The 18,087-nt window shown below is 33.2% G+C and overlaps 1 protein-coding gene across 3 annotated transcripts in view; it reads left to right on the top strand.

Annotated features, from left to right (window-relative positions):
* CADM2 (cell adhesion molecule 2) overlaps positions 1-18,087 on the top strand; it is a 491,388-nt gene that overhangs the window by 334,541 nt on the left and 138,760 nt on the right. For all 3 annotated transcript variants that reach the window (XM_017848170.1, XM_017848169.1, XM_017848168.1), the window contains one exon: positions 8,708-8,878. In XM_017848170.1, coding sequence (XP_017703659.1) covers positions 8,708-8,878 — 171 coding nt within the window. The remainder of the gene's footprint in view (positions 1-8,707; positions 8,879-18,087) is intronic.

The raw sequence follows: 18,087 nt of genomic DNA, 5'->3' as shown, positions 1-18,087 counted from the left end.
AATATTTTATTTCACCTTCATTTTGAAAAATAATTTTACTGGATGTAAGGTTCTTATTTGACATTTTTTCCTTCTTTTAGCACTTGGGATATGCTACCCAACTACCTTCTGACCTTTATCAGTTTTGATGAAAAGTCAATTGTCAAAGGAGTTGCTTGTTTTTTTGGAGTTCCTTTGTAAAAGTACCTGTTTTGGTTGGCTTATTGTTTATTGATTTGGGGGAGCTATTTCTATTGCAGTGTGAAGTCTCTGAGGTCATTCCTCAGGAAGCACAGGCTTTGGCACGTGCACAGTCACCCTAGGATGATAATGGCTTCAGTAGGACTCTCACTGAATGTCTTTCTTTCCTATCGTCTCTGTTAAGCTCTCTGCTTATGTTAGTATCACACCCAGTAATTCTCCTTCATTGTTTGCCAACTGGTTGCACTACTGTTTTCAATAATGCTATGTGCATAAGGTGTTCCATAGCTTGATCTATTTAAATCCAGAATCCTTTGCTGGGTTTTTTTGTTTTGTTTTGTTTTTTCTTGAGGCCAGTCTTTGAGATTTTCTCTAACCTGTGATGACAGGAAGGCCCTTGCTAGTTGTCTCTTTCTCTGGTTTTCTTTTATAAACTAGATGGTCTGTGGTTTAGTGTGCTTATCTCATCTAGACACAAGGGCTCTCTTACTTGCTTTCCTCCAAAGTCTCCACTTTGAACTTCCCCCAGCTCTGTTCCAAATGTTTGGTTCCCTTAGAGAGAGGTTCAGAAAAACACTTCCCTGTTATAGCTGGCTTCTTCCCTGGGCAAAATGGTGGTAGCTTCTGGTCTTCTTCTTTTGTCTCTTCTGGATTGAAATTTCCCCTCTATGAGTGAGCTAAAGTGAGAGCTATTGGCATCCCTTTATTCTTGGCATATGAGCAGGGACTGGGAGAAAGAAGACAGCCCCAACCTTTCAGCCACACCACCTGGAATTTTGGCTCTGCAACCAAGAGTAATAATGAGTGAAATAAGAAATGCTGGCTGCCTGCCTCTTCTGGAAAGGACCGTAGTCCTTGGTTGGGGAAACATGGATCTCCACCTTGGGTACATCTACCTGGTTTTCCTCATGCAGAGTTGGGGATGAGGTTGAATTAGGGAGCAAGGCATGGTTCAAATACCACAGACTCTATCTGTTCTTACTAACAATTCTAGTTTTTTAAAATAATTATTTGTTCATTTGCTATACGCCCTTAGCACAATTTTCAGAGACCTGAAATATGTATGTGTGTTTTAAAATAGTTTTCACTAGTTATGGTTGTTTAACTGGAGAGAAAGTCTGCAGAGCTACTTATTTAGCATGATGTTCAGGAGTTGCCCCCAATTTCTTTTTCGTAGTCATATATTTTCACGATATTGACTCGTAAATTATTCTAATTTATCTCCTTAAAAAATATTCCTCTCTTTATGTTTACATATCCTTTTGTCTCTCACTTCCTGCTAATTTTTCATAGATAAAATCTGTATTTTCTTATTTTATATTCAAAAAATGTCTTTATTTTTTGCCTCTATAGGAGATGTAATTATTTTATAATTTTATTTTCCCTGTAAGTAAGTATAGATAATGTTTAGTAATGTTATTCCCCTTTTCCTTGTAAAATTTATATGGAAAAATATGTATGAATTGAAAAGATTTAACAGCTAGGTATATTTTTAACTTGGTAATTTTCCATTTAATTTTTTTCTCTTTAGTGATATTGCCAATCTCCTTTCTTCCGCCTGTTGTCTATGGTTAAATGCCTGAACTGCCTACTTGAGGAAGTTCGATAAATGGGACTCTAATCTAGTTGGTCTGCAGTGAGAATTACAGTGGTCTGCAGTGAGAATTACAATGGTCTGCAGTGAGAATTACAGTGGTCTGCAGTGAGAATTACAGTGGTCTGCAGTGAGAATTACAATGGTTGTGGAAAATAGCAAAGACAGAACTGACAAACAAAGGGCAAATACAGATCTGAATAAAATAAAACAGTTAGTCTGTCTGATTCCAGATATTTTGTCATATCCCTCTAGATTTTGTACTCTTCCAATACAGAAACTGATGAGACGATTTAAAAAGATATATACTACAAAGACAATCAATTAAAGACTGACAACTGTCCCCAAATTATACATACTGACATGGAACAAATCTATTTACTAGAAGGAAAAGAAGCTTTACCTGGCTGATTGCAACCATTATTTTAATGAATTGAAAACATACTTATTAAGCATCTATGATGTTTCAGATACTGTCTTAGATGCTGGCTGTAAAACTATAGAGATATATAAAATTAGGAATTTCTGCAGAGGAAAGAAAAGGGAGCAGAAGGAAGAGAAAGAATGAAAAGAAAAGAAAATAGTAAAACGAAAATAACAAAGTTAAAATTTAATCTAACCTTTATTTTATGAATACATAATTTATACTGAACCTTGTGAACGTCCGAATGGGTAATTTTAATTTTTAAATGATGTGATTCTCAGAATACAAGGTAACTTGTTGAAAAATCCTTTTAAAAACTCTGGTAGTACATGGTACATAGAAATATTGTAATATATTCAGAAACTTAGCATTTCACAATGTTTTACTGATGCAAGTGATTCATTTATTCAATGTCACTACAGGTAGATGAGGGACAGTTGCTTATTCTTACATGTGCTGAATGCTGCAGGACTTTATGAAACAAATAGTTTGATTACCAGAAAATTGCATCATCATAGATGTTTCAAAGAAGTCTCACTTTCCTGCTGCTACAGAAATTGCTCAAATGCATAGATATTTTTATTTTCTTAAAGCTCATTCTACTGAATAGACTTAAAAATAATTTTCTGCCACATTTTATTGTATTTTTGACATGCAATAAAACATCATTTTAAATATATTTGAGGAGAAAGGACATTCTCATGTAGACAAATACAGAGCTCCAGGTAATATACCTGGTTCTTGTAGCACCTCTGAATGTAGATCTGGGAAATAACATTTAAGATACATTTTATGAGAAGCATTGACATTTTACTTGTCAGGGTAAACTGAAAAACAGACTTTGATATTTAGATAAATGAAGTATCTCCTCTTAATAATCCTCCATAAACATTGTTTTTCTCATCTGACCTTTTCAGATCTATTAAGAAGAGCTGAATTTCAGTACTATTCCTTGCTAAGTGGGATGGTTATCCATGTTGCAAATTAATGGTGGGGCCATACCTGTAAGAGTCAGTTTAGAACCAGGATTATGACTAGTACTTCCTTAAAAAAGTTGAAAATTATAAGGACTTTAAAAAATCTACCCTATTTCAGACAGGAGTTGTATGAAGGGGTGCTCAAAGCAAGAATGAGATTTGCCTCAAAATTTGTTTGAGGTCTTTTCAGTGCACAGATGAATGTGGTTACTAGACTTTAAAGTTACACAATATAAAATACAGTCTTGTTATGTTTGGTCTAGAGACAGTTTAAAACAAATACAAAATGAAAAGCTTTGGTTGATCATTAAAGAAAAGTGTTTTGTAAAATATCTTTGAACATTTAACCTTAAGATACACACAAAAAAGTATTGACATTTCCTCTAAGACAAATTACCTTTAAAGTATGCATTGAAGTTACTGAATGAGTTAGCCAGACATAGTTACTTTAGGTCAGTTAGGAAAGAAAGAATGGGGAAGTTGTATTTAGTTTTCGGAAGTTTGATTTGCAGAACTATGAAGCAGTAATTACACATGTCCAGTTCTCCACTGATTTCATTCACTCCTAATTTTTGACAATAAAGCCAACTCTCATGTAATGCGTACATTTTCTGTTCTCTATGAGATGAGGTCATGAATCTAGCTCACTGGCTATGGCAAAAAATCACTAAAGGATCACTGACAACAGTAATGTGGATTCAGACTAAATTCCTTGATTTCTCCCCCAAAACTATCATGTTATCCATCAAAAATCACTTTTAAAAACCCTACTTCTGAAAATAATAGTAAATTCCAGTTCCATATAAGCATAACTGTTTGGGACACACTAAGACCATGCTGTTTTGCTCATTTCAAGACCCAAATAGGAAATGTCACTTAATAGCCTACATAATTCCTAAGAGATATCTTCAAGTGATGAGAATGCATGGAAGTTTCAGTTTCTAAATCCTGCCTTGTCCCCAGTATGGTCTATTTAACTTGGAATGGATTAAAAAGAACTGGCCTAGTCTAGGTAGGTGGCTGATAAAGAGGTCTATTTCAGGATTCGGGGAAAGTATTTCATTATAAAAGTGAAGGTATTGGCGGGCGCGGTGGCTCACACCGATCATCCCAGCACTTTGGGAGGCCATGGCGGACAGATCACCTGAGGTCAGGAGTTTGAGACCAGCCTGACCAAAGTGGCGAACTCCATCTCTACAAAAAATGCAAAAATTAGCTGGGCATTGTGGCACACCTGTAATCCCAGCTACTCAGAAGGCTGAGGCAGCAGAATCGCTTGAACCTAGGATACGGAGGTTGCAGTGGGCCAAGATCACGCCACTGTACCCCAGCCTGGGTGACAGAATGAGACTATGTCTCAAAAAAAAAAAAAGTGAAGATATGTTCTTTTTCAGTCTGTATAAATAGCACCAAAACTGCAAAAGTGGAGAAAGCAAATAAACCAAAGTAGTTGAGATTATACTACTCAAAGTATATTAGCATCACTGTGGAGACAAGGCAACTTCTCTAGGAACTTCACTTAAGAGGATTTTCTTTTTCCAAAACTTCAGTCTAAAAGTGGCCAGAAACTAGATATAGAGCCTGGTGGCCTAATATTATAAAGCTAGGAAAGACAGATATGAAAGTATCTCTTGAAATATATTTTGTGAAAAAAATTAGATGTAAGAAAACCCAAATATCTTGGCTGCTTATTTATTTATTTATTTATTCCCCAGCTAACCTAACTTGAGGCATTTAAATTTATTCACTTTGGATACTCCAGCGCTCGAACTTACATTTGCTATTTCTCTTTTCACCTTAGTTCTTGCTAAGACAAAAGATCTAATCTCCTGAATATAAGGAGATTGCTATTCTACAATTTAAATTTTATAAAGATTAATATAAAAACTAATAGAAAGTCCTTTATCTTGAGACTTTACCAAGAAATGTTCAGGCAACTAATTTTCGTTAACAGTTATACTTGAGGAATTTTCTTTTGCTATGTTTAAAATTTTATTATAAAAATTTCTGACATATGCAAAGTAAGCACAGTAATAGAATGAGACACTGCATGCCATCACCCAGTTTTAAATGTATCAACATTCAGCCATTTTTTTCATCTATCCCTCTAATTACTCTCCACTCAATTGTAATTATTACTATAACTTACAGTTATTATTATTATTTTTTTTTTGAGGTGGAGTCTTCCTCTGTCGCCCAGGCTGGAGTGCAGTGGCGCGATCTCGGTTCACTGCAAGCTCCGCTCCTGGGTTCCCGCCATTCTCCTGCCTCAGCCTCCCGAGTAGCTGGGACTACAGGCACCCGCCACCACGCCCGGCTAATTTTTTGTATTTTAGTTGAGACGGGGTTTCACCGTGTTAGCCAGGATGGTCTCGATCTCCTGACCTCGTGATCCGCCCGTCTCGGCCTCCCAAAGTGCTGGGATTACAGGCGTGAGCCACCGCGCCCGGCCTACAGTTGTGATTTTTGAGGGAAAATTTACACAGATTGAAATGAACTAATCTTAACTATAAAATTTTGACACAAATTACAAAGTAGATGAACTCACACCCCTTTTGATGTAGAGCATTTCCATAACTCCAGAAAACCCGAATATATTCTCTCCCAGTCAGTTTCCCACCCGATTCACCAAAAGTGACCACCGTTTTGACTATTTAAATGTCCAGAAGATCTAGTAGAGAGAGTAGGAGGAGTGGATTATAAGTGGATTATGAAAGAAATTCTGAAAGTTCCTCTGTTTCTTGTTGGTTCTCAAGGTTTTCTAGTCATTTCATTAACACATTACATAATATATAGGACGTGCATATTTTGAAATATGTAAAATGAAGATATATATGTGTGCGTGTGTGTGTGTGTGTGTGTGTGTGTGTGTGTATTATGTCCAGTGGAAGTTTTTGAAGAGGAACAATTAAAAAATAACGAGAGAGAGAAAAAGAGAAAAAGATGGGAAGAGTAAGTGCCAACATTCCCAGTCCACCTTTAGTTATGTCTCCAGTGTCAAATGTTTGCACTATACTCTTGCTCCTCAAAATATGGTCTGTGGGCCAGCAGCAGACTCTCAGACTCCACACCCTAACCTACTGAATGAGAATCTGCATTTTAACAAGATCATATGTGGGTTGCATTTTGAGAAGGCTATTCTTAATCACCATGTAATATAACTGTCATGCAAAAGAAAGGAAAATGAATAGAACCTGAAAGAAGGATACACATGGTATCAACAAATGAACTATGCAATGTAAAGAAAATTTCTGTTGACTCTATAACTGTGTAATGCATTGTTATTTTAAAAATATAGAACGGGAAAGTAGAGATACATTTTAAGTATCTTTCCTATTCATTTCTTTGGGGAAGAAAGTCAACCTAAAATATGAGAAAAGATACTACGATTGGCTCTTTTCAATGTTTTTTCTGTTCATCTTAAGGCTTCTGGTAACCCTAAAATCTATCACGTTAGCCAATATTAAAATCAACAAATTTACACTTTTTAAAATTTTACTTGAATTAGTTCATTAAAATTTTATGATTTATATAATTGCTATCAAATTTTATGTGTCCAATTAATATTACATTAAATGCTACTTTTGTAAGGGAAACAGCTAAAAGAAGCAGATGTGTGAGTTCTTAAAGTGCAGCTGTTATGAAAAGTAAACAACCAGCAGTAATACTTTGGAGTAATTTCTCATATATTGTGTAGCATAATTATAAAAATCATTTGTCAAGAGATCAATATTTTCTTACTCTGACACTGCTTAGAGCTAGGAACAAGTAAACACTGGTCATAGAGTTATAAAAAAAGAAAATAAATGTAAAAATGAGGCAACATATTTGTATAAATCTATGAAACTGAAAAGTAAAAGAACCTTATAATATTTTAAATATAAGCAAAGAATCATAAATGCATCTGAATTGTTCTGATATATTTTGGCTGAAAGGTCATTGTGTCCTTTATTTAATATTTTTTAATGGAATTGTACCTAATTTTCAAGTGCCAAAATCTTAGTAAATGACTTTAGTAAAAATGAAATGAGATATTTCATAAGACACACTTTTATAAAAAATTCTGCATAGAATTCTGTATCCTGCATGATTTACTTTCAGTTAAAAGATGGAATTGAGATTTCATGCTTCTGTTCTCCTTTCTAAATGTTGGAGATTTTCTTACTCTTCAGAATTGCCTAACATACATAAAACATTTTGAGGTAAAAATCTTAATTAGGTCATTTTCCCCTAATATGTGAACCCAAATATAAACACATTTTCAAGAACAAGACATATCACGTCTATCCATTTTATCTTTTACTAATGGTTATTTTATTTATCTTTAAAATCACTCAATATGGTAAATTCATACTTCTGAAATAAGTGATAGTGAACCATGCATATGTCTATTAATCAAATATTACATGCAAATCCAATCTTTGCATAAGGCACAAAGATTGAGAAACTGAATTTATTCATTTTTGTTATTAATATATTTTAAAATGTTTTTAAAATAAATTACTTAATATGTGTTAAAATGAAATGTTTTATGTGAAAGGGCTTATTTCCTGACAATATCAAAGTTTATGTGATACTGAATGATGAAAAAACATGACAGAAAGCATAAGAAAATTGAATACATTTTTCTATCAACTACATTTAAGATGTTGTTATAATGATACCTTAACCTTATCCTATCAGTTTGATTTCTAAACCTTTAAAATCGTCCTCTTCTTATCAGCTACTTCAGACTTGAGAAATTACAAATTAAGTATTATTAAACTTCTTTTCCACAGAGAACAAATAATCCTTTAGTGCACCATTTAACGATGGATCTAAATCATGCACAGCAAGTTTAAATATCGATAAATGAATTCACATCTTGTAGAAAGTACTCTTATTCATGCTGAAATAAATTCCTCAGCCAAGTGAAGAGCATTCATCTCAATGTAAATTTCACTGCAAATATATACTTAAGTATTCAAAATATTCAGATGACTGTGCTCCTTTTCTTTCCAAAGATGACAACTTTCTCATCCTAAGTATTCTTTAGCAATTTATGTTCACCTCACATTGTTCATATTAAAGTTATATTTCAAATGCATTGTGCTTTCTTTTAGGCATAGCCGTATGGTTGTAAATTTGCCCTTCCCAATTGTGCTTGTGGCTCAGAAAATTAAGATTATGTTTTAGTAAAACTTATAGCTAAGAGAAAAGAAAGACTACTTTTGTAAGATGATATACATTGTTTTAATGGAGTATGTAAGAGTATCTTGTGACGGATTATAAGCTAAGTAAGCCTGAGACCAAAGAAATAAAATTGCTGCGTCCTACCCTTTTATTGTATTTCTGGATCTAACCCTTAGAATTTATTTTAAAGTATGTATATTTTATTTAATTGAATTGAAATAGATTAAATGTTAAAATCACAAATATTTGCTTCTTAAAAATTGATAAAGATAGGGAGAAGGTGTTTCCATTATCTTGAATAAATGCAATCTGTTTTATTTTGAAAGGTGTCACATTTTAAAACTCATATTTTATTTTCAGATGTAAAATATTTAAAAGAAGAGGATGCAAATCGCAAGACATTCACTGTCAGCAGCACACTGGACTTCCGAGTGGACCGGAGTGATGATGGAGTGGCGGTCATCTGCAGAGTAGATCATGAATCCCTCAATGCCACCCCTCAGGTAGCCATGCAGGTGCTAGAAATACACTGTAAGTAAACACTACTTCCCCCTCCTTTATCTCTGCAGCAAATCTCTTCATCTGCATCTAAAATCATTTCAAAACTACCTGAAGTCCTAGCAAAGGTGCAGTAAAATCCACAGCAAAATGAAGTAAAACTACACTCACTAGTATTAATCAGATTCAAAGGAAAACACTCCTTGCCTGAGTTCCATTCGTAACAGTGAGGAGCAATGAAGGATATGTATAAGGTTAATACCCCTATGTTTCAAACTGTGGCTTTATGTAGGTGTGCATGTAAGGGTGGGGGAGAAAAAGTGGTAATTTGGGCAAAATCACTGAGAATTGGTAATCTGAGAGGGCCTTGATGAACAGTGTTATATTAAAATAACTTTATCCTATGCAAATGTGGCTTCTCAGCTATGCTTTTTAAAATTAGACTAGTTTTACCTTCTATGTGGTATATACTAATGTTGTATGAATATAGGAGCATATTTATTATGTTTTCTTCATCATCATTATTCACAATCAATAAGAACAAAATTAATTTTGTGAATCTAATAGACCGGGGCAGTGCTAAATGTTGTGCTGGTATCATGTCATTGAGTTCTCATTTACTAAGAGTTGCCCCGAGTAGTTACTCTCATTAGTCACAAGATACACACAAGGATTCTGAAGACTACAGAGGCTGAGTCACACAACTAGCCAACTTGTGATCATGGCAGTTTTAGTACTTAGCAAGGTTTTAGTAGACAATTATATATACTAATCAAAATAAAAATGAATGCATTGAAATATGTGAAATAAAATATAAAAGAATAGAGGATAGGAGATAACATGTTCTGAATTGCAGTATTGGATTTTCTAGGTATGGGAGATAACATGCTCTAAATGGCAGTATTGGATTTTCTAGGTAATGAAGATTTTGTTTTCTCTTTCTATTTGTGACAAAATTATAGCTTGAGCTTAGAATGTGTATGTGATACGCAATTACATCAAATCCTAAAATGCTAAACTCTAAGTACTGTTTCAATATGTTTCATTGCATTTTGTTTTCATTTATTTATTCAACAACATTTTTCAGCGGCTACTATGTAATAGGCATTGTTTTGCGCACTTGGGTTACAGCAGTGACCAAAACAAACAAAAACACAAATTGAGTTTGTCTCCAAAGTGTCAAAATAATCACCTCCACTATCACCAACAAACTTCATTTCTCTTACAGCATCCATTCTAGGTAGGGATGAAAATAAATAAATAAATGCAACATATCACATGTTACATATTGGTAAGTACTAAGTACATATTGATAAGCACATGGCAGCAAGGAAAATAAAGGAGAGGAGGGCAGTCAAGAGACGGAAATGGAGATTACGGAAAGCGACTATGTGTGTTGGTGTAATGCAGAGGGAAGGGCAAGCACAAAGACCCCGAGGTAGCACGTTTACTGTTTTTATTTCTAGGAATAGCAAGGGTGCCAGTGATACCGGGGTAGAGTGGACTAGGAGAAAACTACAGAGTGTTAGGAGAAAAGATGGGAGAATTGCCAGGTGAACTAGAATTTTTTGGTTACTTTTTATATGGAAAATATAAAGCTGACTATAATATGCTTATTGTTTTTAAAATTATTCTCAGTTTAGTAGTTATTGAAAATAGTATAATGTTTAAATGATTTCAATTAGGTTAGTTTTAGTAATTTACTCCTATTCTCCTTAAAGCAAATTCAGAAAGAAGCATACTGTAGAGCCCAAATGGAGATTATCTGTCAATTTGGACATTGATTTGTATTTTGGCTTCAGGAAAATTACTGAAACTGGTTGAGCTTTGATTATAAACTAGAGGAGTCGTCCCTGTAGGGATGTGATAATAAGCTAGAGAATTAATTCCTTGAACTTAAGTCAAGTTGATGGCATTCAATAGACTGAATAAATGTCAATTGCCTTCCTTTTTCTATTTCTTTTTCTTACATCCGTGGGTCTCCCAAAATACAATTTTTTAAAACTATATATATATAATTATAATTATTATTTTTTTTTGAGATGGAGTTTTGCTCTCTTGTTGCTCAGGCTGCTGTGCAATGGCGCGATCTCAGCTCACCATAAACTCCACCTCCCAGGTTCAAGCAATTCTCCTGCCTCAGCCTCCCGAGTAGCTGGGATTACAGGCATGCGCACCACCATGCCTGGCTCATTTTTGGTTTGTACTTTTTAGTAGAGATGGGGTTTCTCCATGTTGGTCAGGCTGGTCTTGAGCTCCTGACCTCAGATGATCCGCCCACCTCGGCCTCCCAAAGCGCTGGGATTACAGGTGGGCGCCACCGCGCCTGGCCGTGTAACAATATTTTTAAAGGACCGGGATCAACAGTATTTTAATTTAAACTCTTTAATATTTACCTACAAAGCAAAATAAAACTAAATTTAAAATAATAGTTGACTACTTAGTTAACTGTAAATTCCAACATATAATTAAATAAAACAATAAAAATCAGTCATAAGAACTATGAAGACCACTGCCAGTCACAGATCAACAAAAGTCTACCAATAGTTAAGCAAAGCTATATTTATTTTAAGTTGCTATGGCTAAGGAGAAAACATAGCAGATGAATCTCTGGATGGAGGTAAGAAACAGTGAGAAGAGACTTGTTATAGGAGTTAGGCTTGTGCTTCTGGATTGTGTGTTCTCAGAATTAAGAGCATGTCAATGATGAGTGTATGAGTAACTTTAGCTAAAAATGAAAATATTGTAGGTTCGTTATTATAAAGAAACAATAGTTAATTACGCAAACTTTTGTGGACATCGAGGGTCCTGGCCTCTGTCTGGTTTCACTCCTGGTCATAAGATGAACTTGTCCTTGTTTTATTCCACGCCCCAGTCACAGACTACCTTTATTTGATTACTCTATACATTCTGGAAAATTGTTTGTTGAGAATATTTTAGCCTGTATGTCAGCTGCCAAGGTCATTTTCATGACTTTGGAAATCCAAAATGGAAGTATTATACAATTCTTGAGCATTTTAGCTATTAACCATATTTCAATATGTATGAATAAGTAAAAATTCATGGAGGAAGGCAATTGAATTATCTAATTTTAAAGGAAGTTTTACATTAAAAAGTTACACTTTTCATGGCTAGCCAATTAAAAATAGCATCTCATTCTATCACAGTTTAATATGTAAATGGCCAGAAGCAGAAACCAGATCTATTTAAATTATTTTCCTAGCATCTAGCATATCATCATTCAAGTATGTGAAGTTAATTAAAACTAACTGATGATAGTGCTAAATGTTTCTTTAAGCATGCAGAACATTCCCCAGAGATTAAATGAGTGGAGGGTGGAAAGGAGACATTGAGCAACAGTGAGCATCAAAATTAGAGCAAATGGAGCAAATCCATGGGGTCTTCATAAAGATCTCAGAATAATGGTAATAGCATCTCAATGGTTGTTTCTGGGGACAGTAGATCATGGCTGCACATAGATCCACATGTGTAATCTAGATAATATGGAACTTTCCATGAATGAGAAGAGGGAAAGTAGAGCTCAGGCTTGGAAAGGAAAAAGATGGGTTAATGTAGGATTTATGGAGCGTAAGTTTAGTAGTTCTCCATTGTCTGACAATGTTCTTGTGATGAAAATCCTAAAAGGCTGGCCCAAATGGAGGAACATTTAGCATTTCGGATCCACAGAGATGAGATTGTTTTCAGTGGTAAGTCAAAAGAATAAATATATATTCCTACAATAATGGAAACAGCTATGACTACCTCTGAAATAAAAATCCTGTGATATTGTAGAAACCTAAGTTTGGTGAGCAATAAGAAAATTAAAGTTAAGCATACAATGCCAAGAGTATAACGAAAAAAGTATAGCAGGAGGAATTATAGTTCAAGAGCTTAACTGTGTTAAGTCTATAACCTTGTGATATACAATTTATATGAATCTAGCCTGTAAAATAGAGCGTTTTTAAAAATAAAATATTAATCATACATTTAAATACTGCCACTATGATGAAAGAGATTTCTTTTAAAACTGAAACTTAAGAAAATGAAAAGCAGAACTTTCACAGGTGAATCACAAATACCTGCAGATTTTACATAATCGGGAAGAGCAAGCTTCACAACTGAGCCGGTGCGCAAAAGCACTTTAAAAAAATTAATCAATAAAAACTCAGATTTGCTCCTCACATTTTCGACACAAGATTTCTTTGTAAGACATAACTTTTATCTGTGAGTTAATTTTTAGAAAGAACAAATCTGTATGAGTCAGATATTATTTAAATCTCAGTACGAAATAATATATCTGCACTCATAGAAATTACACAAAACACAGAAAAGAAGAAAATGACTGAATATTCATTTTCTGTATGTATCATTGACAGAAATTACATTTTAAAACTCTTAATGAAAATGAAAAGCGCAAGGGACAGAAAACTAAAATATGTCAGACTGTTGTGTTTTTTTCCTGAAAAGCATTTTAATACTGTAACAAAGAACTGAAAATATAGAAAATAAGAGTTGAAATTTTAAAATGTGTGAATAGTAAAGAGCATTTTATATATAATTCATCTCATCATGAAATCTTATGCTATCATTAATGTTTGTTTAGTACTTCCTTTAACAGTACTGGGCTTTGCCTATAAAAATGAGTCACTATTTACACATGAAGGTTATTAATGTTTAAAGCAATAAATAGTTAAAATAGCTTGTAGAGGAGATCCTGCATGTACACACAAACAATTCGATCTGAGCATCAAGGAAAGGAAGGAATGAATGGCTGAAGGAAGGGAGGAAGGAAGAGAGGGAGAGAAGCTGATGTGTTAAAATTGTGTTTAAATGAAATTAATTAGGTTAATAATGAATGAAAATAAGAAATGTATCATGTATATTTAAAATAACAGAAAAACGTGTGGGTCCAATTGTTACTAAAATTATGTCTTTTTAAGGGGTTAAATGGTCAATTGACAGTACTGACCTTTACCTTCTTGATGATTATATCTCTATTCTAGTTACCATGCAAATGACTAATAAAGTCAATCCATTTTCTCTTAAAACTTACATTTTTTAAATGTATTGAACTATTTCTAAAGAGATTCATTCCTTTCCTTACTCTCTTTTAAAGATAAATACTTTGTGCCCAGAGAAACTAAATTCTTCCCTGTACTTTTTTGTTACTTTTCTGGACCAATTAATATGCTTGATCAGTTCTCCCTTTAGTTCCAAAACAATGAAATTGATTAAAAATAAGATTCTGATTATAGAAGACAATATTCAATACAGATGGGTTTAAAGTTTGCTAATTCAGTTGTTTATATCGTCTTTTGATTCTCAGATATGAGCAGAGATTCTTTATTCCATGTCTTCTTCGCTGCTGTCCTTTTTCACTTATAAAAAATAATGAAGTTCTTGTTTATGCAGTCTACACTACACAAACCCGTACATTTCTCTAGCCCAGGTCAGTTTATTTTAAATCACCCTGTGTTAGTTATATTCTCTTTGCTTTCACTACCTTTCTGTGTATTACGCATTAAATGTTTCAGGCTATATCGGCTTATCAGATAGGAAGGCGAATGTTCCAAGAAGCATTCAAAATAGAATATCTCACTCCTCTGGCATCTCATTTATGAAATGCTAATTATCTAATTATCTTGTCTACCACAAATTATATATGGTACAAGGGCACAGAATATAAAAGGAACAGGAAAGGTGAAATGAAAATTATATTTAGGTTACATTTTTTGGAACTAAACTGTTCTTTTGACTAACAAAATGCCATATTTATGCCTGGGAATGCCTTAGAAGAATTTTAATTGAGTCTAAGATATTTCAAAAAGCTAATGAAATGGCACATATGCTAGAATCATAAGGTGAGGTCTATGCTGTTTAGTAAGAGATACATTTCATTATGTCAATAAAGATAGCCTAGAGTGTGACCACTATTTGAGATTCCAACAAATTTTTAATTTTTTTCAGAGAAGTTACGTCTATGTATTATATTACCAACAGTATATATTACTGGCACATTTTGCTTATGAGACTTTTTTTATTTTATAAAGGATAAGAATAATTACGTTAACTATTAAAAGTAATTGAATCACCAAGTATTTTAAACCATCTAAAGGCAATGATTCAAAATGTTGTTTTGTGCCATTTTTGCATTATCAATAGTATATAACAATTTGTGTGTGTGTTATTAAAACTCATTGAAGAGGATATATATATTCATGAATGGGAATTCCAAATTGAAAGTCAATAAATGTATATATAAAATTAACATAACATACTCTCAAATTTCCTAATTAAGCTTATCATCAAGTACACATGCATACAACTTTTGGAAGTTTTAAAATTATTTAAAACATTCATTTCATTAAAGGCAGTAAAACATAACATCAAAATTATGGAATGAATGCATAGTAGAGATGTCAGCGAATCTTTTCGATTATTTTAAGTCAGTCTAATAGAGAAGAAAACTGGATACAAATGAGACATAAATAACTGTGACAAGTAAAATATACATCTTGTTAATACCTAATATTTTTCACTTTCAATTTAATAACTTATTCTACTTTATGTCTATTTTTAAAAGATAGCTACAGGTATCTTTCTTATTAAAAAAGACTAGATATTTAATGCCCAATATTTTGGAATTTTTGTATTTCCACTTTCTGAATAAACTATAAACAGACAAACACACACACATACACACACAGACATATACACGATTTCCATGAGAAAAATGTATAGTTAGAAAATGACACTAATAAATCAATGTATTAGACTTTACTGGATTGGCTCTTGATATATTAGGAAAAATTGTCATTGATATTTACCATCTGGGTCCAATAGTCTTTTTTTGTTTTGTTTTGTTTTGTTTTGTTTTTTAAATAATATACTTCATTTTTAAGAGCAGTTTTGGGTTTACTGATTAGTTGAACAGAAAGTACAGAGAGTTCCCATATACACCTTCTCCCCACTCCCCTTATAGTTTCCCCTATTATTAACATCTTGCATTATTGTGTTATTTTTGTTACAACTGAAGAACTAATATGGACAGATTATTGTTAAGTAAAGTACATCCTTTACATTAGGGTTCACTCTGCATTGTATAGTTCTATGGGTTTTGACCTGTGTATAATGTCATGTTTCTACTGTTACATGATCCAATTTAGTTTCACAGCCCAAAAAAATCTCTTGTGCTCCACCTCTTTATCTCACTTTCCTTCTCCCACAAGACCTGGTAACCAGTGATCTTTTTACTGAGTATAGTTTTACCTTTTCTAGAATGTCATATAATGGGAATTACGCAGGATGTAGTCTCTTTGGACTGGCCTCTTTCACTTAGCAACATGCATCTAAGGTTCCAGCTCGTCTTTTCATGACTTCATAACTCATCTGTTTTTATTGCTGAATAACATTTAATTGAATGGTTGTACCAGAATTTCTTTATCCATTCACCTATTGAACAGTATCTTGGTTTCTTCCAAGTTCTGGCAATTATGAACGCAACTGCTAGAAACATCATGCATAGGTTTTCCTGGAGACATAAGTATTCAGCTCATTTGGATAAATACCAAAGAGCTTGATTGGACGATTGTATGGCAAGACCATGTTTAGCACTTGAAAGTAAAAACTCACTTTCAAAGTGGCTGAGCCATTTTGCATTGCCATCAACAATAAGTGAGAGTTTCTGTTGCTCCATTCTCACCAGTGTTTGGCGAGTCAGTAGTTTGAATTTTAGTCATTCTAATAGGTGTGTAGTAGCATCTCGTTATTTTAGTTTGCAGTTCCTAATGATGTATGATATTAATTTTGTATCTGTTTATTTTATTTCTGTATACCTTTTTTTGGTGAGATGTCTAGATTAGAGAAAAGTTTGACATATCTGCCTTGGAAAAGTTTAGATCTTTTGCTAATTTTTAAATTTAATTATTTGTTTACTTATGGATGCATTTTTAAAGTTCTTTGTATATTTTGGATATCAGTCCTTTATTAGATATACTTTTTATACATTTTAATAGTATGTGGCTTATCTTTTCATTCGTTTAACAGTGTCTTTTGCAGAGTAAACATGTTTAGTTTTAGTGAAGTCCAAATTACCTTTTTAATGAATTGTGCTTTTAAATTTGTATCTAAAATGTCATAATTGAATCCAAGGTCACTTGGATTTTCTTCTATGTTATTTTGCAGAAGTTTTAGAGTTTTGTGTTTTACACTTAGATCAATGTTTCACTTGAATTAATTTTGAAATGTGTAAGATCTATGTTTAGATTCATGTTTTTGTGTGTGAATGTCCAATTGTTCCAGGACCACTTGTTAAAAAGACAATCCTCTCTCCATTGAATTGTATTTGCTCCTTTACATAGTTGATTATATTTGCTTGGGTCTCTTTCTGGGATCCCATTTTTTCCATTGATCTATATGTCTCCTTTTTCACCAATACCTTACTGTTTTGAGTACTGTAGTTTTATACTGTTTCTTGAAGTTGGGTAGTGTCAGTCCTCAGATGATTCTGCTGCTGCTGCAGATTCATCAACATCTTCTCCTTCTTCCTTTTCCTTCTCCTTCTCCTCCTTCTTCTTCTCCTCCTTCTTCTTTCTCTTCCTTTCTTTCTTCTTCTTTCTCCTTTCTCCTTCTTTCCCCTTCTTTCTTTTTCCTTCCTTCTCATTCTTCCCCTTCTTTCCTTTCTTCTTCTTCGATATTGTAATTATTTTATGTTGGTCAATTTGTAATTACAAATTGTTGTAATTTGTATCACAATTATAATCAAAATGTGATTAATCGATATATTAAACTTTACTTTTTTTGTTAACCATGTAATAGTTATATTTTTACTGAAATTAAACAGCTTAGAACTCTAGATACATATGGATTTTCCTTTTTTTATATTTAAGTGTTTTATTTAATTCAGTGGGTAAAATAATATATATGTATATAATTTATTTGTGGAGCTATTACTTCTTAAAAGAAATTAACACTTAGAAATGAATTAAACATTTAGAATAAGGTGGCACTATTAAGAAACATGAAATGTTAGTACATACAATTATCATAATCTTGCAGTTTAAACCATTCAGTGTTTTGCCACTGAGTACAGTTATATGCATATTATTAATATTTACAGCCACAAATTATACTATAGGATATATGATAGCTTTTAAAATAATATTTAATGTTTTTAATGTTTATGTAATCATTACTTATTGTACCCTTTACTGTATGTATTAAATAGCACGTAATTACTTTTT

This window comes from Rhinopithecus bieti, unplaced genomic scaffold (genome assembly GCF_001698545.2).
Source record: "Rhinopithecus bieti isolate Rb0 unplaced genomic scaffold, ASM169854v2 scaffold_29976, whole genome shotgun sequence".
Lineage (NCBI taxonomy): Eukaryota > Metazoa > Chordata > Mammalia > Primates > Cercopithecidae > Rhinopithecus > Rhinopithecus bieti.
Note: the sequence above shows the minus strand (reverse complement) of the source record. Positions and strands in the feature narration are given on the sequence as shown.